At 42.7% G+C, this 22,573-nt stretch overlaps 1 protein-coding gene across 3 annotated transcripts in view; it reads left to right on the top strand.

The window, feature by feature from the left end:
* Positions 1–22,573, top strand: part of ZCCHC4 (zinc finger CCHC-type containing 4) — a 38,436-nt gene that overhangs the window by 3,855 nt on the left and 12,008 nt on the right. For 2 of the 3 annotated variants that reach the window (XM_040335167.1, XM_040335170.1), the window contains exons 2-7: positions 1,840–1,958; positions 5,564–5,646; positions 9,803–10,078; positions 12,467–12,550; positions 15,058–15,130; positions 19,792–19,942. In XM_040335167.1, the coding sequence (XP_040191101.1) occupies positions 1,840–1,958; positions 5,564–5,646; positions 9,803–10,078; positions 12,467–12,550; positions 15,058–15,130; positions 19,792–19,942 (786 nt within the window). The remainder of the gene's footprint in view (positions 1–1,839; positions 1,959–5,563; positions 5,647–9,802; positions 10,079–12,466; positions 12,551–15,057; positions 15,131–19,791; positions 19,943–22,573) is intronic. The other variant, XM_040335168.1, reaches the window with a different exon arrangement.

Genomic DNA, 22,573 nt, shown 5'->3' with positions numbered 1-22,573 from the left:
GGAGGAGTGTTTTGTGATAGGGGTCTGGCAGTGATGTTTTCTAAAGTTTATAAAGTATGGAAGCGCTGTCCCAGGGCCAGGAGAGGCAGGGTGGCAGGCCTGACACCCTCCCAATGGGTGGCACCCAGGGCGGACTGTCCGATCCCCGCCCCCGGTTTACCCTCCATTTCCAGGGTATTTTCAGGGTAAAGTGCGTGTCATACGCCGATAAATACGGTAGCTCTTTGGACACAGCCAGTCACGTGGTAAAGAGCCAATTTTATTGGCTCTTTACCCTAAAAGGGGATAGGCTGTGTCCGAGGGACACGTCTCATCCCCGATAATTGCGCTGCACGCACCCAGGGGTGTGCACGAGCGGCAATCACAAGCCTAATACATGTGACTGACTGTGATTGGACACAGCCAGTCACGTGGTAATCACAGTCAGTCACATGTATTAGGCTTGTGATTGCCGCTCGTGCACACCCCTGGGTGCGTGCAGCGCAATTATCGGGGATGAGACGTGTCCCTCGGACACAGCCTATCCCCTTTTAGGGTAAAGAGCCAATAAAATTGGCTCTTTACCACGTGACCGGCTGTGTCCAATCACAGCCAGCCACAAATGTCAACAACCGGCTGTAGTGACATTTCCGGGTTCTCCTCCTTGGTGTGTGAGGAAGAGATCTGGAAAATGTATCATCTGAGGCGGTTTACTTCACTGGGTGTATGGAGGGTTTACACATCCAGCTTGGGTGTCCCTCATTCTGAAGTTCAAAAGTCGGGTGATACCTCACATGTGTGGTTTGAACGCCGTTTACATATGCGGGCGCTGCTCACGTATGTGTTCACTTCTGCGCGCAAGCTCGTCGGGATGGGGTGCGTTTTCTGACTCCTAACTTTTTTAGCTGGCTCCTAGATTCCAAGCAAATTTGTCAAACCCTGGAATATGTTATTTTTCTCTACTGCGGCACATCCTTGTATTGCACTCAGCTAAACAGCATGATGCAAGTGGGGCTTCCGGTGGCCTCCTAAACACTCTCTTATTCATTTTTACCTTTTCATCTGACCACTGGAAGAATTTACAGTCTTTTTCTATCTCTCTATCTTTTCTATTCATTTTTACCTTTTCATCTGACCACTGGAAGAATTTACAGTCTTTTCTATCTCTGCAGGCTGGTATGCTGCTGGTATGCTAATACCAGAGATGTTCAAAGACTGCAAACATGATACAAGAGATGGTCAGAGATTGCAGTCATGATAAAACCGAGGCTTAGAGGTTTCAGGGGTGTACAGTAGAGCTGCATGATTCTGGCTAAAATGAGAATCACAATTTATTTATTTTTGCTTAGAATAAAGATCATGATTCTGTTGCGATTCTCGCTGTGTAACATCATCCTTACACAATATACAAAAAAATTGGGCTAACTTTACTGTTATTTTAAATTCATTACAGTGTATTTTTTTTCCCCAAAAATTGCGTTTGAAAGGCCACTGTGCAAATACTGTGTAAAGAAATAAAAAATTGCAATGACCGCCATTTAATTTACAGACAAAGTTTGTTCCATTTGATCTAAAAGAACTAAAAGATACTTTGTTTATAGTTATAGTCTTTGTTTTTTTGACAGATCTAGTGAGCAGAGAACTTCTTTGCACTTGAATTGTGTAAATGCTGCAAAGGGGTCTTGGGGGGGGGGGGGGGTTTGAATCGAAATCTCAATTTTTTTAACGATTAATCGTGCAGCTCTAGTGTACACTGTAAAGTAATGTCAAGTTTTGAGGCACTGTGTAAATGAGTAACATAAATAAAACATGATTTAAGTAGCACTGATATATTTTAAATTTTTTTGTTTATTCTCATAGGCCCAACACTATTATTTGTCAAGACCGCTAAAGGGAAGGAAGATGGTAGGAGATTCTATGCCTGCTCAGCCTGCAGAGATAGAAAAGACTGTAAATTCTTCCAGTGGTCAGATGAAAAGGTAAAAATTAATAAGAGAGTGTTTAGGAGGCCACCCGAGCCCCACTTGCATCATGCTGTTTAGCTGAGTGCAATACAAGGATGTGCCGCAGTAGAGAAAAATAACATATTCCAGGGTTTGACAAATTTGCTTGGAATCTAGGAGCCAGCTAAAAAAGTTAGGAGTCAGAAAACGCACCCCATCCCGACGAGCTTGCGCGCAGAAGTGAACACATACGTGAGCAGCGCCCGCATATGTAAACGGCGTTCAAACCACACATGTGAGGTATCCCCGCGATTGGTAGAGCGAGAGCAATAATTCTAGCCCTAGACCTCCTCTGTAACTCAAAACATGCAACCTGTAGATTTTTTTAAACGTCGCCTATGAAGATTTTAAAGGGTAAAAGTTTGTCGGCATTCCACGAGCGGACGCAATTTTGAAGCGTGACATGTTGGGTATCAATTTACTCGGCGTAACATTATCTTTCATAATATTAAAAAAAATGGGGACAACTTTACTGTTGTCTTATTTTTTAATTTAAAAAAGTGTATTTTTTTCCCAAAAAAGTGCGCTTGTAAGACCGCTGCGCAAATACGGCGTGACAAAGTATTGCAACGATCGCCATTTTATTCTTTAGGGTGTTAGGATAAAAAATATATATAATGTTTGGGGTTCTAATTAGAGGGGAAAAGATGGCAGTGAAAATAGTGAAAAATTACATTAGAATTGCTGTTTAAAGCGGAGTTCCGGCCACAATTTCACTTTTTAAATATAAATACCCCTGTAATACACAAGCTTAATGTATTCTAGTAAAGTTAGCCTGTAAACTAAGGTCCGTTTTGTTAGGTTGTTACAGCATTTAGACACTTTATAAAATAGAAATTGACTGGGGCCATCTTAAAGGAGTTCTCTAAGCTAAAACTTTTAACCCCCGCTGTGCCCGGGCTGTAAAACTATACAAAATAAACTTTCACTTACCTGCCTACGATCCCCCGTTGTTCCGATATCGCCGTCCCGGTCTCTTCCACTTCCTGGGGGTCGGTGACTCATGACTTCCACTTCCTGGGCGACGGGACATTGCTGCGGCCGCTGATAGGCTGAGCGCACTGTGAGTCACCGACCCCCAGGAAGTGGAAGAGACCGGGACCGGAGAACGGGACGGCGATATCGGAACAACGGGGGATCGTAGGCAGGTAAGTGAAGGTTTATTTTTGTATAGTTTTACAGCCCGGGCACAGCGGGGGTTAAAAGTTTTAGCTCAGAGAACTCCTTTAAGTGTGGGCATCATGAAGCCAGACTGTATGACTTCCTGGATTTCAGCCTTGCAGATCTCGAACATGCTCAGTGCTGCACAAGCAGTGTCAGATCAGGTTTCAGCACCTGTGCTGTCCAAGTCACATGATTCTTTGAGACTGGGGAATGCACAGACTCCTGGAAAGTTACACCCACTACATTCCCAGGAGTCTGTGCGGTGTAGGTTAGGAAGCATTAAGCACCTAGGTGCAGGAAGTGGGAAGATTAACTATTCTGCCTAGCAACAACACTTTGAAGGCATCTAAAAAAAAAAAAAAAAAATTCGTAAAGGACTAATGACATTTTTTTAAAACTACTGATGTAATGTTATATTTATGGGTGGAACTCCACTTTAACTTGTAATGCTTAACTTGTAATAAAAACGGCCACCACCAGATGGCACCAGCTCACACAAGGAAGAGCTGGGGACTTCAAGGCCGCAAAGCCGCGGCCTCAATTACCGGACATCACGGGCCCCCCGCGAACGAGCGGCGGGGGAGGTGGGGGCCTAGTCCGCTGCGATCCTGGGGAAAAGGCGCTCCGCGGACTAGGCCGAAGCCGCGGTCTCACCTAAAACATCCTGCCCGCAGCGATCCTGGGAGAAGGCTGCGAACGGCAGATGCCGATCTCGCGGCCTTTTCCGAGGATCGCGGCGAGCTGCGGGCAGGATGTTTTAGGCGAGGCCGCGGCTTCGGCCTAGTCCGCGGAGCGCCGGTCCTATGGAACAACTTTTTTTTTTGCCCACCTTCCAAGCCAAGTCGCCAGGACGCTATTTCTAGTCGCCCTGGCGACCGGGATTTGTCGAGCCCTGACATATACTACACCATATCCATACACTCGTGGTGAGGTTTACTAAAACTGGAGGGTGCAAATCTGGTGCAGCTCAGCAATCGGCTTCTAGATTTTATTGTCAAAGCTTAAAGCGGAGGTTCACCCTAATAACATGTATATCTGACCAACTCCCTTATAGTCGTAACAAGTACGTCCGCAATTAGTTATTTTTTTTTGTATGCTTTACGTACCTTGTAATCCATTATTTCAATCTACTTCTCCCCGCGGGAGTAGGCGTTTCTATGCCTAGGGGGATTGTCATCTGGGAGGTCGCCCAGATGATTGACGTCTGTTCGCCCCAGCAGTTAAGGCCCCGCCCCCCGTATTGCGTAGGCGCGCACAAGTTACGGGGCTTCCGAAAAAAGCCGAACATGCAGAGATGTGAGTCAGCTCTATACGGCGCCTGCGCTTTGCATGTTTGGCTTTTTTCGGAAGCCCCGTAACTTGTGCGCGCCTACACAATAACGGGGGGCAGGGTTGAAAGACAACCTTCCTCAGGACAGTGTTTATCCTTCGAAACGCGTCAGCCAGCAGTGATCCCTGCGCCCTCTTCTTCATTTTCTGGAGACGGTGGCCATCAGACTGATTGCCATCATTTAAATGCTGTTTAAGTTGCGATTTCTTTCACATGCTTGTGAGTGGTTTTTATATTGTTACTCAATAAATATATTTATCTAAGGATAATGCACAAGGCTGGTGCGCCCTCTCTCTTTTTATTCTTTTTTTTTTTGACTGTTAGAATACTCCCATCCTGGAGGGCAGCAAGGCCTGAAACATTATCCATTTCGAACTATAGATCACCTGATTAGCATACTTGTGTGCACAAGTTTTTGTTTTCTGCTATCCCTACAGGCCAACCTGCCCTTAATCCATCCACTGCTATGTGCTCCAACTTGGGAGACTCTGAAAATTATAGTTAGGACCACAGTACACAGAGGTGCCTTGACATAGGTATTGCAGCTTACTCATATATTTGCAAAGGTGTGTAAACGAAACCCCTTGTTTTTAATGTGAATTGTTAGCAAGGGTTAATTCTGTTTTGCTTTGTTTTTGCAGGCTGGCTGGTAAGTGTGCTGGGAAAATTGTGTTTGTTAGAGAGAGACAGAAGCAGGGGGCCATTGACTCCCGTTATTAATTAAATCCTGTGAGGGGGAAGGGGGAGTGGGGCTGAGTCATGCTGTGTGTGTCTAAAGATGCACATAGCCCGGCTTGGGAGCGAGCCCGAACATGTGCCCCCATAGGAAACTGCTTCCTATGGTGTTGCACAGAGAACAGTAGTAGCCAAGAGTGACAGCGGAGGGCCCCAAAAGAGGATGATCAGGGCCGCTCTGTGCAATACCATTGCACAGAACAGGTAAGTATAAATATGTTTATTATTTTAATTGAAAATAAAAAATAAAAAAAAGCCAGCATGTTCTTGGCAAAATGCTTAATATTGAGTATTTTAAGTAAAAAATATGTGTTATATGTACTCAACAGTTCTCCTTGTTATTTTTAAATAGGTTTCAGAAGCCAAACGGGAGGCTAGAGAAGAATATAACCGTAGCTGTCAGCCTCCTATGTCCCATGACCAGTACATGATAAGGTACCTTCCTAAATGGAGACACTTCTGTGATGCATTTGCCTATATGTCTCAGTTTAATTCTCCCTGCTTGCCCTGTGTGATTCAGTCCTCGGCTAACAGGTTATTGACGTGCTAATGTCCCCTCACTATTTCTAAAGGTTAATTGATCTATTGTGTTGTGTGAAGGAGATCTGTGTTTAAGTGGCTTGTGTTAATTATTCTGATTGCTCCATTGTGGTAATTATCTCTCTATATGCGGGGTCGAGCTGTCTAGTTAATGTATTCAGTACAACTAGTAATCAGCGTCACTGATCGGCTCCGTCGTGTCTGCCTAATCATCTGTATGGAAGCCCCAGTGTGAGGGGGCGGAGATTTGTCATTGTAACAGTTTTGGAAATTACATATAAGCTCTGTGTTATAACATTAAACTCTGTCTTGTTCTAGCAGTAAGCCTGGACTCATGTGTGGCTTAATGGGCGATCTCAGGAATATTCCTCCTAGTGGAATATTGGGTGGTGATCTTATGGAAGAAGGGAATCTTTGACGGGGATATCATACCAATACCGTCACAACTTCCATCTCCTGTCATATATATAATTAGTGATTTATCTCCTTTTTATCATTATAATGCATGGTAATGGTATATTGCCAAATACACCACAAATGGTGATTACGTTTTTTTTTTTTTTTTAGAGAGAGAGAGAACCTTAAAGTATATGTAAACTTTACCCCGTAAAACATCCCATTCTGTTTAAAATAAAAATGAAAGGGAAAAAAATGTGTGTACACTGAGCTTCCCAGTAAAACACTATGTGGGGGGCGTGTCAGGACAAGTCTGATCATTGGAGGAGAGCAGGCCAGCATACAGGTGAAACTCGAAAATTGAATATCGTGCATCGTTTCATTTATTTCACTAATGCAACTTAACCACTTAAGACCCAGACCAAAATGCAGGTAAAGGACCTGGCCAGTTTTTGCGATTCGGCATTGCGTCGATTTAACTGACAATTGCGACGTGGCTCCCAAACAAAATTGGCGTCTTTTTTTTCTCACAAATAGAGCTTTCTTTTGGTGGTATTTGATCACCTCTGCGGTTTTTATTTTTTGCGCTATAAACAAAAATAGAGCGACAATTTTGAAAAAAATGCAATATTTTTTCCTTTTTGCTATAATAAATATCCCCCAAAAATATATAAAAAAACTTTTTTTTCCCTCAGTTTAGGCCGATACGTATTCTTCTACCTATTTTTGGTAAAAAAATTGCAATAAGCGTTTATCAATTGGTTTGCGCAAAATTTATAGTAAATAGGGGATAGTTTTATTGCATTTTTATTAATTTTTTTTTTTTACTACTAATGGCGGCGGACACATCGGACATTTTTTGACACATTTTTGGAACAATTGTCATTTCCACAGCTATAAAAATGCATTGTTTACTGTGAAAATGACAATTGCTGTTTGGGAGTTAACCACTAGGGGGCGCTGAAGGGGTTAAGTGTGACCTCATATGTGTTTCTAACTGTAGGGGGGCGGGGCTGGACGTGTGACATCATCGATCGTGCTTCCCTATATCAGGGAAAACACGATCAGTGACAGCGCCACAGTGAAGAACAGGGAAGCTGTGTTTACACACACAGCTCTCCTCATTCTTCAGCTCCGGGGACCGATCGCGGGACTCCAGCGGCAATCGGGTCACGGAGCACGCCGCGGGCGCTCGCCCGCGACCGGGCACTTAAAGTGGACGTACAGGTACGTGCTTGTGCCCAGCCGTGCCATTCTGCCAACATATATGTGCAGGAGGCGGTCCTTAAGTGGTTAAAAGGTGAAACTAATATACGAGATAGACTCATTACATGCAAAGCAAGATAGTTCAGTTGTTATTTGTCATATTTGTGATGATTATGGCTTACAGCTCATGAAAACCCCAAATCCACAATCTCAGAAAATGTGAATATTACATGCAATCAATAAAACAAGGATTGTACATAGAACAATATCGGACCTCTGAAAGGTATAAGCATGTATATGTACTCAGTACTTGGTTTGGGCTTCTTTTGCAGCAATTACAGCCTTAGTGCGGCGTGGCACTGCTGAGGTGTTATGGAAGACCAGGATGCTTCAATAGCGGCCTTCAGCTCTTCTGCATTGTTCGGTCTCATGTCTCTCATCTTTCTCTTGGCAATGCCCTATAGATTCTCTATGGGGTCCAGGTCAGGCGAGTTTGCTGGCCAATCAAGCACAGTAATCCCACGGTCATTGAACCAGGTTTTGGTGCTTTTGGCAGTGTGGGGGAGGTGCCAAGTCCTGCTGGAAAATGAAGTCAGCATCCCCATAGAGCTTGTCTGTAGAAGGAAGCATGAAGTGCTCCAAAATCTCCTGGTAGACGGCTGCGGTGACCCTGGACTTAATGAAGCACAGTGGACCAACACCAGCAGATGACATGGCTCCCCAAATCATCACAGACTGTGGAAACTTCACACTGGACTTCAAGCATCTTGCAGTGTGTGCCTCTCCATTCTTCCTCCATACTCTGGCTCCTTGGTTTCCAAATGAGATGCAAAATTTGCTCTCATCAGAAAAGAGGACTTTGGACCACTGAGCAACAGAACAGGTCTGTTTTTCTTTAGCCCAGGTAAGACACTTCTGATGTTGTTTTGTTGTTCAGGAGTGGCTTGACAAGAGGAATACGACATTTGAAGCCCATGTCCAGGATCTGTCTGTGTGTGGTGGCTCTTGATGCTCTGACTCCAGCCTCAGTCCACTCCTTGTGAAAGTCCCCAACCCTTTAATGGCCTTTTCCTGACAATCCTCTCCAGGCTGCGGTCATCCCTGCTGATTGTGCACCTTTTCCTTCCACACTTTTTCCTTCCACATAACTTTCTATCAATGTACTTTGATACAACACTTTGGGAACGTCCAACTTCTTTTGAAATGACCTTTTGAGGCTTCCCTCCTTTATGGAGGGTGTCAATGATGGTTTTCTGCAGAGCTGTCAGGTCAGCAGTCTTTCCCATGATTGTGATTCCTACTGAACCAGACTGAGAGACCATTTAAAGCCTCAGGAACCCTTTGCAGGTGTTGTGGCTTAATTAGCTGATTAGAGTGGGACACTTTGAGCCTAGAATATTTCACCTTTTCACAAAATTAAAATTTTCTGAGATTGTGGATTTGGGGTTTTCATGAGCTGTAAGCCATAATCATCACAATTATGACAAATCACGGCTTGAACTATCTTGCTTTGCATGTAATGAGTCTCTCTCATATATTAGTTTCACCTTTTAAGTTGCATTAGTGAAATAAATGAACTTTTGCACAATATTCAGATTTTTTCGAGTTTCACCTGTAGTTGGGAAACGTGACCAGGTTGTGTCCTCTTGCTTAGTATGGTCAGTTTTTTAATAGGAAAGCTGAGTGACTGGCAGGTACACCATAGTTTTTACATAAAGGAAGCAATACAAAGAGAACAAGATATTTTTTTTCATACAAGTACATGGGACAGCAGGGAATATGAAATGTTGAGTTTGCATACTCTTTAAAAGAACCATAATGAATCTTTACCCTGGAACAGGTATGCGGATCAGTTGTCCAGGCACAGATGTCTGGCTCTTTATCCTTGTGAGTGGCCCAGTGCAGTGAAAAACATCAAGGAAGGTTGTTTTTTCTTGGAGAAAAGATGTATGCAGTGACCTTGCTGACAGTTCAATAAATACAGCAAGAAGAGCGAAGATTGGGATGTGGCTCTTATATTTGTAACATTATATTGAAGTTGTAGGGGGTCGAGCATGGGCAGTGTCTTTTCCTGAAACTCCACCCTAAGTTGCAGTACAGGCAATCTGTAGGCAGACAGCTTATCCCTGGGAATAACATAGGGATGGCGTAAAAAAAAAAAACCCCACATGGTTGCTGCATTAGAAAAGTGACAGCAGAAAAAGATTGAGTAGTCCATCGAGTCTGCTCAATTTTTTGTTTTGTTTTGTTTTTTCGTTTAATTTTATTGTCTATATATCTATGTTTGTTTGTCCCATGCATGTCTGAAGCCATTTACTGTTGACTGTCTCACTACCTCTGCTGGTAATTTATTCCAATCATCAACTACCCTTTCAGTATATTAATACTTTCTAAGATTCGTTTTCTAGATGGCTAGTTCAATGTATCTCTTGTTTTCTTTTCACACCAGGTTTCAAGAATTCATTGGGCTTCCTCTGGCAAAAAGGAAATTTTGTCAAGACTGCCAGCAGCTCTTGTTGCAGAATGAGTGGGGGGGACATTCAGGTCATCATATTGTTGGTGATATTTCTGTATCCCAATTGAGGAGACCCAGTCAGCTCCTCCATCCACTGGTGAACAAGAAGAGCAATGCACAATACCTATTCACCGACAGAAGCTGCTCCTTGCTGCTGGATACCATCATCAGCCTGGGCTGCAGACGGGTTCTGTGTGTGGGCACACCAAGGTACGGCCAAGACAGACGCTCTGACAATCATGTCAAAATGGATGTCGTTTAACTTTTAGTTTTTTTGTGCAACAAAAGTCTCTGTAGAGCAAACCTATATTTTATGTTAATCATAAAGGGAAAATCATTTTTTTTACGTGTCTTAAGTGCTACAGATAGCCAACAACAACTTTCAATATTTTATATTTCCGTAGACCCTTTTCACACTGGGGCCACGTTATCACTCTTTAGCGCTGTTTAAGTGGCGCTTTTCGCCCACTAGCGGGGAGCTTTTAATCCCAAAGGGGGTTAAAATCCCCTCATTGCAGTGTTTCCAAAGCACTTTTCAGGCGCATTTCAATGGGCAGGGCATTTTGGGAGCGCAAAATACAGCGCTCCCAAACCGCCCCAAAGATGCTACTTGCATGACTTTTCTTAACGTCCCGCAAGTGCACCGTCCGAGTGTGAAAAGTCACACTAGAATGAATGGGAGACAGTTTTCAGGTGCTATTTAGAGGCTATTTATAGCCCTAAAACGCCTGAAAACCACCTCAGTGTGAAAGGGATCTTAAAGCAGTATTAAAGTGGTTTTAAAGGACCAAAGTTTTTTTTTAATCTTAATGCATTAGGGTAAAATAGAATGCATTAAAGTTGGATGTAAACCCTCACATATATACTTGGTATAGTGAACAGCCTCAGATGATACACAGAGATGAAACAAATCTCCCTACATAAGTTTTACATGTATATCTGCTGTCTTCATCTTTATATACTGTTTAGAAAGTGCACATTGTGTTTAAATCTTAACTTCCTCATTCAGCAGTAGCAGCGTAGTGTTTTGATTACACTGGGAGACAGCTGATTGGAGGAAAGGCACCCCCCCTCCAGATAGGCAGAGACTTTCAGACTGTACTGTGAATAGACCAGCTCTCTGCTAATCTATTTATAGCACCCACCCTGACACAAAATTCAGGCTGGTTTTATCACATGTCGGTGAACTTGTCAATAGTTCTCATGCTGATAACAGAAGAACAGAGCAGGAGAAAGCCACGGGACTTGTTGATTTGAAGAGAGATAAGAAAACCCTACAGATACATCCACTTGAAAGTAAAGAAAAACATGGGGCAATAATAGTAGGAATTATGTGAATGGTTAAGAAATCAGATGGGTGGGGGGGGGGGGGGTGAATGAGTGAGTAGTTTTTCACTTTTCTCAGTAGCAGTCACATGAGGAAAGTGATAGCCCTCCCCCTTCTGCTTTCTCCGCCATTCACAGAACTATTGTTATTGACCCACAATGTATCGTATTCTGTGAATTGGCGGTGGACTTTTTGTCATCCATCTGGTTCTCCTCCATTCACAGAAATTGGTGCATTAATAATATACTGTAAGTTCTGTGAATGGCATGTGCAGTGCAACTTTTCTCAGTAGCAGCCGCTGCTGTTTACCTCTTCATCAGAAGATAGCAGCTCAAGGCAGTATGTGGTGACTGTGAGGGGCAAATAAGGAATAGAAATATAAAAATTGAAACTAACAGAGGATAATCTCTTTAAATGTATGAACAAGTGTATATGTTTAAAAACCTGTCAGATCTGGTTGACCATTAAAAGAACATCGGACGGTGAGCCATAAATGTACAACTTTTCGTACACCTGTTAATGTGAAGCATGAGGACTGATGGTTTTTACTACATGCAGTGCTGATCTATGACACTAATAGGGTGTATCATGGGTAATTGAAGGTACTACTCATGGTACACCAAAGCTATAAATTGCACAAAATACAATGAATGCAGTCTTGAGTATAAAGTAGTTGGTGCAGCCATAATAGTTTGAGTAGTAGTCTTTTCAAGCAGCCTCAATTTCACTTTTTAAATATAAATACCCCTGTAATACACAAGCTTAATGTATTCTAGTAAAGTTAGTCTGTAAACTAAGGTCCGTTTTGTTAGGTTGTTACAGCATTTAGACACTTTATAAAATAGAAATTGACTGGGACCATCTTAAGTGTGGGCATCATGAAGCCAGACTGTATGACTTCCTGGATTTCAGCCTTGCAGATCTCGCACATGCTCAGTGCTGCACAAGCAGTGTAATAGGTTTCAGATCAGGTTTCAGCACCTGTACTGTCCAAGTCACATGATTCTTCGAGACTGGGGAGTGCACAGACTCCTGGAAAGTTACACCCACTACATTCCCAGGAGTCTGTGCGGTGTAGGTTAGGAAGCTTAAGCACCTAGGTGCAGGAAGTGGGAAGATTAACTATTCTGCCTAGCAACAACACTTTGAAGGCATCTAAAAATATTTTTTTTTTCTTAAAGGACTAATGACCTTTTTTTAAAACTACTGATGTAATGTTATATTTATGGGTGGAACTCCACTTTAAAATAACTATTGTTCTGACTTTCTAGATTGCATGAATGGATCAGACATCAGGCTTGTGATGAAGGCTCCAAGCTGAAGGTAAAGAGTCTGTTATTAGACATTGATTTCAGGTAAGCATTGTGTACCTATTGCCATTGGCTTTTAAATAAAACATAATAGCAGAGATACATTAGCCACTGAACCTCCGGAAGGTTTACCCCCTCTTCATCTTCATGACCAGGCCACTTTTTGTGATCAATCACTGCATTACTTTAACTGACAAATGCGTGTCCCCCCCCACATATAGAGCTTTCTTTTGGTGGTATTTGATCACCTCTGCAGGTTTTTTTTGTGCTTTAAACAAAAAAAGGCAGTCCATTAAAAATAAAAAATTTGACTCGGTTTGTGAGTGTTGTCTCGCAAGACAAGCAGGATTAAAGTGGTTGTAAATTCTTACAGACCACTTGGACCTACAGGTAAGCCTAGATTAAGGCTTACCTGTAGGTGCAAGAAATATCTCCTAAACCTACACGGTTAAGAAGATATCTTCCCAAAAATCGGGCACCTATGTCTACGTTGCATAGACAACGACGCAGGCGCACTGAGCGTGCTGTTAGTGAAGGCGATCATGCCGTCACTCCCGCGCATGCGCACGGGAGACATCATCGCTGCTCCAGCCAGTCACAGCGCTGGAGCAGTGATACCTGGAAATCACTCCGGGAAGATATGGTGGCGTCGGAGGAGGCGAACGAGGACCGCTGCGGGGCCTTCGATCTCAGGCAAGTACTACATAATGAGCTAGTATGCTATGCATACTAGCTTATTATGCCTTTGTCTTGCAGGCTTCTTTTTTTTTGAGGACGGTTTACTTCCTCTTTAACCACTTAAGACCCGGACCATTATGCAGGTTAAGGACCTTGCCCCTTTTTGCGATTCGGCACTGCGTCACTTTAACAGACAATTGCGCGGTCGTGCGACGTGGCTCCCAAACAAAATTGGTGTCCTTTTTTCACTCAAATAGAGCTTTCTTTTGGTGGTATTTGATCACCTCTGCGGTTTTTATTTTTTGCGCTAGAAACAAAAATAGAGCGACAATTTTGAAAAAAATGCAATATTTTTTACTTTTTGCTATAATAAATATCCCCCAAAAATATTTTCCTCAGTTTAGGCCGATACGTATTCTTCTACCTATGTTTGGTAAAAAAATAGCAATAATCGTTTATCGATTGGTTTGCGCAAAATTTATAGCGTTTACAAAATAGGGGATAGTTTTATTGCATTTTTATTAATTTTTTTTTTTTTTTTTGTGACTGCGACATTATGGCGGACACATCGGACAATTTTGACACATATTTGGGACAATTGCAGTTTAGGAGTTAACCACTAGGGGGCACTGTAGGGGTTAAGTGTGACCTCATATGTGTTTCTAACTGTAGGCGGGCGGGGCTGGACGTGTGGCATCAGTGATCGTCTTTCCCTATATCGGGGAACAGACGATCACTGACACTGCCACAATGAAGAACGGGGAAGGTGTGTTTACACCTCTCCCCATTCTTCAGCTCCGGTGACCGATTGCGGGACACCGGCGGTGATCGGGTCATGGAGCTTCAGACAGGGCCGCGAGCGTGCTTGCGACCCCACGGCTGGGCTTAAAGGGACACGTACAAGTACGCAATTGTGCCCAGCCGTGCCATTCTGCCGACGCATATCGGCGTGAATGGGTCCTTAAGTAGTTAAAGCCTCTGGGGTTTGCAGTACCGCATTTGGCCAGAGGTGCGGGGGCACCGGAGCCGCTCGGAGACATTCCATTCCAGAGTGTCTCGGAGTGGTCTTCTTGTGTCTCCGGCGCCTCCACCTGCGGTACTGCAAACACTGGCAGTGACACTGGAATAAATGTTTTCTACACAGACCTCTCTGCTTACTTGTGAATATTAGGATTTATTTATCTTGATCCAGCAACTTGTAATACCTTCAGTCATAGGGTTATTATTCCTGGAGTTGGGCAATAGTTGGTATGTATTTGCTGTCATGGGCAACACGCTTACAGCAGCAAGGCACATCCATGAGAACAAACGATTGCAACTAGTGCTAAGTGAAAATGTATTATGGGTTATTGAAGTAGCTGCTGTGCTAACGTCCGAACATTTTATCAAAGCCAAATGCAGCCAGATACATAAAGAAACACAAGGCTTCTTGGTGAGATTTGTAGTGTTTTTTTTTTTTTTCAGCATAATTCTGTGCTGTGCAACCTCCCACTAATGCTTCATTGTGTGGGTGACGCCTCAGTGGGCCTGTGAACAACAAACCTGTGTTTTTATAGGCTTACAAATATGCCCATGCAGAATATGATGAATACCAGAAAAAAAAAAACAAGGCAGACAAACAGAAGATGGAGGGCACAAAGAAGACTAAAGTTCATAAGGCATTAATGTCCCCCGGAGCAAGAATAATGGCAATTGGTTGTCGTATTTTGTGTTTTTTCATGGCACATCGAGGAAGACCATTTGGTTTAGCTAGAAAGAGCTAAGATTGTCACTTTATTGCAATATGTTTTATAAAGAATACAGCGCTTGATTAATATTTTGCTACAACATTTCAAATACAGCAGCTGACTCCTCTTCTTTTTTTTTTTTTTCAGGCATTCCCAGTTTTACAGCAAATATGATTTTTGTCACTACAACATGTTTAACCATCATTTTTTTGGTGGAGAGGTAAGCTTTAAAAAGAACTGTCTTCACTAATGGATGCTGGAGCAGCACTTACAGAAAAGTCATCCACTTTATTTATTCTAGCTTGTAAATAAGCTTCACTGTGCTCTTGCTGATTGATAGATAGAGAGAATATTATATATAAAATATCTCTCTATCTATCAATTTATTATTTTTTTACTTGTGAGATCAGTCTCTTTCGCTGTCTGAAACTGTGGCATTCTTTTGCCCATATTAGGTTTTGTGATGGTTATAGCTAATACATTTTTTTTTTAACAATGTAAAGACCAGGCCTATTCTGGCACTTTTTTAGAAGAGGACCTAAAGAATAAAATGGCGATCACTATAATTGTTTATGTCACAGTATTTGTGCAACGTTTTTTAGAACGCAATTTCTTAAGAAAAAAATTACTTTAAAGCGGTTCTCCACCCTAAAGTGAAGTCCCGCTGATCGGAACCCTCCCCCCCTCCGGTGTCACATTTGACACCTTTCAGGGGGGAGGGGGTGCATATACCTGTCTAAAGACAGGTATTTGCACCCACTTCCGGCCCGGCATTCACAGGCAAAAGATGGGCATTCCGTCACATCCCGTCGCCCCCCCCCCCCCCCCCCCCGTTGTGTGCTGGGAACACTCGGCTCCCAGCACACAGCGGGAGCCAATCGGCGGGCGCAGCGCGACTCGCGCATGCGCCGTAGGGAACCGGGCAGTGAAGCCGGAGCGCTTCACTTCCTAGTTCCCTCAGCGTGGATGGAGGGGGGAGCAGCAGGGTGACGAGCGATCGCTCGTCCTCTGCTGCGATCGGCGCTGGACTCCAGGACAGGTAAGTGTCCTAATATTAAAAGTCAGCAGCTGCAGTATTTGTAGCTGCTGGCTTTTAATATTTTTTTTTGAGCGAACATCCGCTTTAATGAATTTGAATGCAAAAAAAAACCAATATATAACCAAATTTTGGGGTAAAATATATAAATGATATTATGCAGAGTAAATAGATACCTAACATGTCACGCTTTAAAATTGCGCACGCTCGTGGAATGACAGCAAACTAGGATACTTCAATATCTCCCTAGGCAACGCTTTAATTTTTTATTACAGGTTACCAGTCTACAAAGGATGTCTAGCGCTTATAAAAATGTATTATTCATTTTACTTTATTTTTACACTATTTTTTAAATTTCGTTTTTTTAATCACTTTTATTGCTATCACAGGGAATGTAAACATGGGCAGTGACAGATACTCTTTTTATAGGGAGATCCCAGATGTCTCCTCTGCCCTTAAATGCATCTGATCACACCCAGATCGGTGTGCTCGGATGCTTTCACTATTTATTTAAAAATACATTCAGTTACATCCGGGGAAACCGGAAGTGAGGAACTTGCTTTTCTGCCTGCTTACAATAGAGGTGACGGGAGACCGGATCGTCTCTGATCACCTTTGATCACCCACTTTCGCCACCTGTAAAAGCAATCCAGCGGCTAATTCGCCACTAGAATTGCTTTCACTTTTTAGAGCTTCACCAGCTCTAAAAAAAAACAATGCTGGGTTTATGGCGGCCAACAACTACCTGTATAGTCACGTACATCTATGTGATTTGGCAGCAAGTGGTTATTTGAAATGTGAAATATTGCATATGAATATTTTTGTTCAAATTTCAAGCCAGCAAGTGGAGTTCTAGGCTCGTTTTTACACATTTTCTAGGCAATCCTTACCTGCTTTCCTACAGGCTTGTTGCTCTGTAGCACGTGTGAGTCAGAAGAGTATTGTTTCAGACAGGAGAGAGTCTGAAGGCAAACGGTGTCTGCAGTATAATCTGAGAACTTCTAACACTGCCATAACTGTGCCCTGGGTACACCTTGTATTTCATTTGTAAAACAAAGACTTGGAAAATATATATATATAATATATATATATATATATATAAACATTTGTTTAACCACTTAACCCCCCGGACCATATTGCTGGTCAAAGACCAGAGCACTTTTTGCGATTCGGCACTGCGTCGCTTTAACTGACAATTGCGCGGTCGTGGCTCCCAAACAAAATTGGTGTCTTTTTTTCCCCCCACAAATAGAGCTTTCTTTTGGTGGTATTTGATCACCTCTGCGGTTTTTAGTTTTTGCGCTATAAACAAAAATAGAGCGACAATTTTTTGAAAAAAATGAATATTTTTTTACTTTTTGCTATAATAAATATCCCCCCAAAATATATAAAAAAAACTATTTTTTTCCTCAGTTTAGGCCGATACGTATTCTTCTACATATTTTTCGTAAAAAAAATCGCAATAAACATTTGATTGGTTTGCGCAAAAGTTATAGCGTTTACAAAATAGGGGGTAGTTTTATGGCATTTTTTATTAATATTTTTTTTTTACTAGTAATGGTGGCGATCAGCGTTTATTTTTTTTTTTTTTTTTTTTTTTTCGGTACTGCGACATTATGGCGGACACTTTTGACAAATTTGGGACCATTGGCATTTTTATAGCGATCAGTGCTATAAAGGGGTTCACTAGGGGGCAGGGAAGGGGTTAAGTATGTTCCCTGGGTGTATTCTAACTGTAGTGGCCTCATTAGGGGAAATGACTGATCTCTGTTCATACATTGTATTGCATTTCTCCCCTGCCTTACACACACGGCTCCCGGTCCTAGCTCTGTAATGAGCAATCGTACGTGTCCGGCGGCGATCGCGCCCGCCGGGCACGGGAGTCAGGGACGAGCGGGGGGCGTGCACGAGATGCCAACGTATAGATACGGGCTCTCGCGCAGGGGAGCCGACCTGCCGCCGTATAACTACTTGCTGGTCGGCAAGTAGTAAAAAATGGTTAAAGTTGGCAAAATCATTACAGTCTGATTAATTGTTAAAGAAAAAATCATTCTACTCAAAACTGATGCTGCTGAGCTGGGTCACCCAGTGGTTTCTTATATTACTCTGAGAGGTGGAATAATGGAGGTTTTAGGGCTGTTGTCTACATCCTTGCTTTACTACAAAGCAAAGCAGTAGCTCTTTTCTGATTATACTGGCTAAAATGCTTGTTCAGAGTCAGTGACGGGCATTCTCTACAGCAGGGGTCTCCAAACTTTCTAAACAAAGGGCCAGTTTACTGACCTTTTTAGACTTTAGTGGGACCAGACTGTGGCCATCGGGAGACAAAATGTCCCAGCAACAGTGAAAGTACACAATCCCTTATCATTGGTGTGATTGGGAGGAATTGTTCCCTATTATTGGGGTAATTGGGAGGAACTGTGCCCCATTGTTGATGCATTGGTAGAAATTGTGCACCATCATTGGTGTTAGGAGGAATTGTGCTGTTTATTGGTGTACGTGAATAAAATAGTGCCCCCAAGGGCCAGATAAAAGCAAGCAAAGGTCTCCATCTGGCCTCCCGGCGACAGTCTGGAGACCACTGGTTTACAGGAAGAACTTTGTTTTTTTATAGCAAGCTGTCTGGTCTTTTTTCTTATACAATACAAAAACTGTAATGAGTAGTAATGTTTATTTCCAAAAATTACTAATTCATACGTTTTCCAATGGCCAGAATACTTCCACATCGGTCTGTCTGGTCTTTAGGCCGGGTTCACACCTATGCGAATTGAGTGCGGCTTAAACCGCATCCAATTCGCAGAACATTTCAAAATACATTGTTTTCAATGAGGCTGGTTCACATATGTGCGATGCATTCGCACTGCGCATTGCGGCAAAACCGTGTGCGTTTTTTAGGCATTGCGGTGCGGCTCAGGTGCGAATTCAGGCCCATTATCTTCTATGGGAGCTGAATTTGCAGATGTGTTCATTTCTCTTCAGTATTTGTCTCATTCAGCTCAATACACTTCCCCCCTCCCCTCTCCCAGGTCTCCAAATTCGCACCTGATCCGCAGCTAAAACGCAGTTGATCCGCGGAACACCTTATAGAGAAATTCGCAAAGACAACGGAGCTCCAAAACGCAACGCACTAGTGTGATTTCGGCCTTAGATTAGTTGAAGAATCCAGGTGATTGGTAAATAATTGTCTGCAGCCTGGACACATCATCTTTCAAATTCAGAAACATAAAAAAAAATAAAATGTCCTGTTTCCTGTTTTTCTCATCCATTCTTTCTAAATGGTTATAGAGCTTTTTAAAGCAAAACTCTAGCTCAATATAACATACTAATGAATAGCCTTAACAAAAAAAAAAAAAAATTAAACCAGGCTTGGCTGAAGTATTCACCTTCAATGCAGGGACCCCCCATAGTACTTTTCTTCTGCCACTAGATGTCCTTAATCTGATGGCCAGCATAATTCAACCCACTTCCTCTGATCCCAGATCGCCCTGGACCGTCCCCAGTCTGTAACTGGACAGTGAATGGAGAAGTGGCACTGCAATGAGCTCATCTCTGTTAATCTGCTTTCTCTTCCTTTCAGTATGCTTCTTGTTGGCACAGGAACATATTGACTCCTTGCACTGCTTCTTCCACTCACACCCCAGCCCTGACATACAGGGACTGCAAGAGGCTCAAACCAGGTCAGATTCTGGTATTTATGTTGCCTGTATTTAAAAATAAATTTGTTGATGACAGAGATGTATTATGTTTTGTCTTTACTATATTATATGTCTAGAGTTCAGCTTTACATAACACACCAGCATAACGACTGATGTCCTCTATGTTAAGCAATATGTTGGGTCTTTCAGGCTCCAAAGGAAATATGTCAGAATTTCTTGCAGCAAGATAATGGCGAAGGGATCATCATGGTGACTGACCCACCATTTGGAGGTTTAGTGGAACCATTAGCTTTCAGCTTTAAAAAAATTAGTGAGATGTGGAGAACACCATCAAACACAGGTATGCTGGTACTTATTACATTTTCTGGCTTGGTTTAATGTTTGGATGTGTTATGCTAAATATCCACTAGAGGGCGTGCTGCTGCCTCTTTTGGATTCTAGTCGTTTTGCAAACTGTTTCATTTGATTAAAGCCTTTTACATGTTTATATAGAGCTGCAACTTTGTGTTCTATCTAGATTGGATAACATTTAAAATATAAAAACTCCAGGTCATCTTTTGCCCTACTTTTTTGAGGGAAAAATCATGAAAATAATATTAAACTTTTCATAAAGCAAAGAAAACCAATGGCAACATTCCTTGCTTTAATGGAACTTACATTTTGAAGTTCTGAACAGTCAGACAAACCCACACATGCTATAGTCCATTAACATGCAGTTATTGTTGCTAATTTATTGTTGAATTAAATCTAGCACTCAACACATAAACACTAATCACTAAACTAGAGGTTCCCCCGCTTCTATCATTTGTGTGCCCCCCATCTTCTAACCCCTTTTTTTTGGGCAATAGCGGGGGTTAAAAGCGCCCCGCTAGTGGGCAAAAAACAGCCTTAAACAGCGCTAAAGCGTAGTTAAAATGAGTGCCGCTTTAGCGCTAACGCAAGAGCGACCCCAGTGTGAAAGGGGGTCTTAAAGCGGAGTTCCGCCGAAAGAATAAAAATATTAAAAGTCAGCAGCTACAAATACTGCTTAATATATGGACACTTGCCTGTCCTGGGCGCCCGCGATGTCGGCACCCAAAGCCGATCTCTTCCTCCGCTCTCAGGTGCTGTCGCTGCCATCTTGCGGCTTCACTTCCTGGTTCCCTACTGCGTGTGCGTGAGTCGCGCTGCGAGATCCCACTGGTTCCTGCTGTCTTCTGGACGTAGCGTAGATCACTGTGGTGATCTATGCCCGGAAGTGGGGGCAATTACCTGGATTACACAGGTATCTGCTCCCTCCTCCCTCTAAAAGGTGTCAAATGTGACACCGGAGCATTCCAAAAAGCGGAAGTTCCATTTTTGGTTGGAAATCCACTTTAAGATGAAGGGTTGATGTTTTTTTCTTAGGCAGAGGTACTTTTAAAAATGAAAACGTTTTTTTTTTTTTTTTTTTTAAGGCGACTCAATTTTTTTTAATGTTTTAACATTGTGCTGTTTATTTTCTACCCGCCACCCTGCCTGTCTCCAGCACCGCACCCTGGTACTATCAGGGAGGAGAGAGACCTTGCAGTGTGACGAGAACCGATTGGTTCCTCACCAGGAAAGGGGAGTGTCGGGCTCTACTAACGCTCAGCAGAAGTGCATCTGCTAGGCGAGTAACATCTGGTCTCCTCTTGCATCTATGGCCAGCCGATCAAACTGCCGGATCGTTTCCCGGACTCGCTGATGAGAACAGTAAGCCTGAGAAACACTGGTGAGCAATAAGGGAAGCCTGTCCCCTCCCGCTGCTTTTAAACTGATCCAGAAGCTAGTCAGCCACTCGGATTGCTCTTAGTGAAAAGAGAATCGGCTGAAAATAACGTAAACCCTGCTGCTCGCCCGCAGCAGGGCAAAATGTAAAAAACCCCACCTGCATGGTAAGTTGCCAGCTGTCAACCACTTTGTCACTTTGACACTTTGTTTACAGTCACAGGGACACCACTGCCTTTTCCCACATTATTCTTATTTCTTTTGCATACTGCTTAAAGGTCCTGGCGTGTACCCTGGGAGCTACACTTACCCCAGGTTGGGAACCACTGCACTAAACCATCACAGTGCTTTACAACCTGGACCTATGGCAGTTTAAAAAGATAACTGTGTGCATGTGAATCGGAGTACAGGGAATTCAATGGGAACTAAGGGAATTCATCTCTGCATACTTTGTACTAAAAAAAGACACACATCCTATCCGCTCAGTACTTTCATTTGATACTCGGGTATCACTTTAGTGTACCAGTCCATGTCCACCCCACTTCCTTTTGTTGGTGATCTGAGAACTCCTTCTGCTTGCCTGTCTGTAAGGCAGAAGAATTATTCCCAAACAAACCCTTTGCTGTAAACCTCGGATGGGAAAAGACAATTGTTAAAGGGGTTGTAAAGACAAAAATATTTTCCTCTTAAATTTAAAGTCTGACAGTAGCTGATAAAGTAAAAATAAATGTTTTGCATTTATAACTAGAAAAAAGATGAGTTGCGCTAGGAGTCGCAACTTAATGCGAAAATAATATAAATAAATAAATGCATAAATAAATAAATGAATAAAGTGCTAGTGCAAAAAATAGCAAAAAAAAAGGGATGATGCCCAAACAGTCATGGGAAAAACCTTTCGGGGTAATTACAACAATCTGCTATTTGGGACCAAACGCTTAAAAAACTTTGTTAGTCCATTAGAATTGCATACTAATCAATTGTTAGGCAGTCCAAAATGAGAGGGGAAATCAACAGCAGAACCCCAAAACATATGAATGTCCAAATAGATGGGCAAAAAACAGTTGCAGAGTAATAAAATGATCCAAATATTGAACAGCCTCTGGTCTCTGGTCAGAAGAAACATATATTCCCACCGAGAGGTAAGTAAGGGTGTGCTCTTACCAGATCCACGATCATAAAAAGCTGGGGAGGAAGCCAGTGCCGGACCAAGTCTCACCCGAACTTCCGGTGTAGCACTGTGCTA

Source organism: Rana temporaria, chromosome 1 (assembly GCF_905171775.1).
Source record: "Rana temporaria chromosome 1, aRanTem1.1, whole genome shotgun sequence".
NCBI lineage: Eukaryota > Metazoa > Chordata > Amphibia > Anura > Ranidae > Rana > Rana temporaria.
This window is presented reverse-complemented; position numbering and strand designations above follow the sequence as displayed.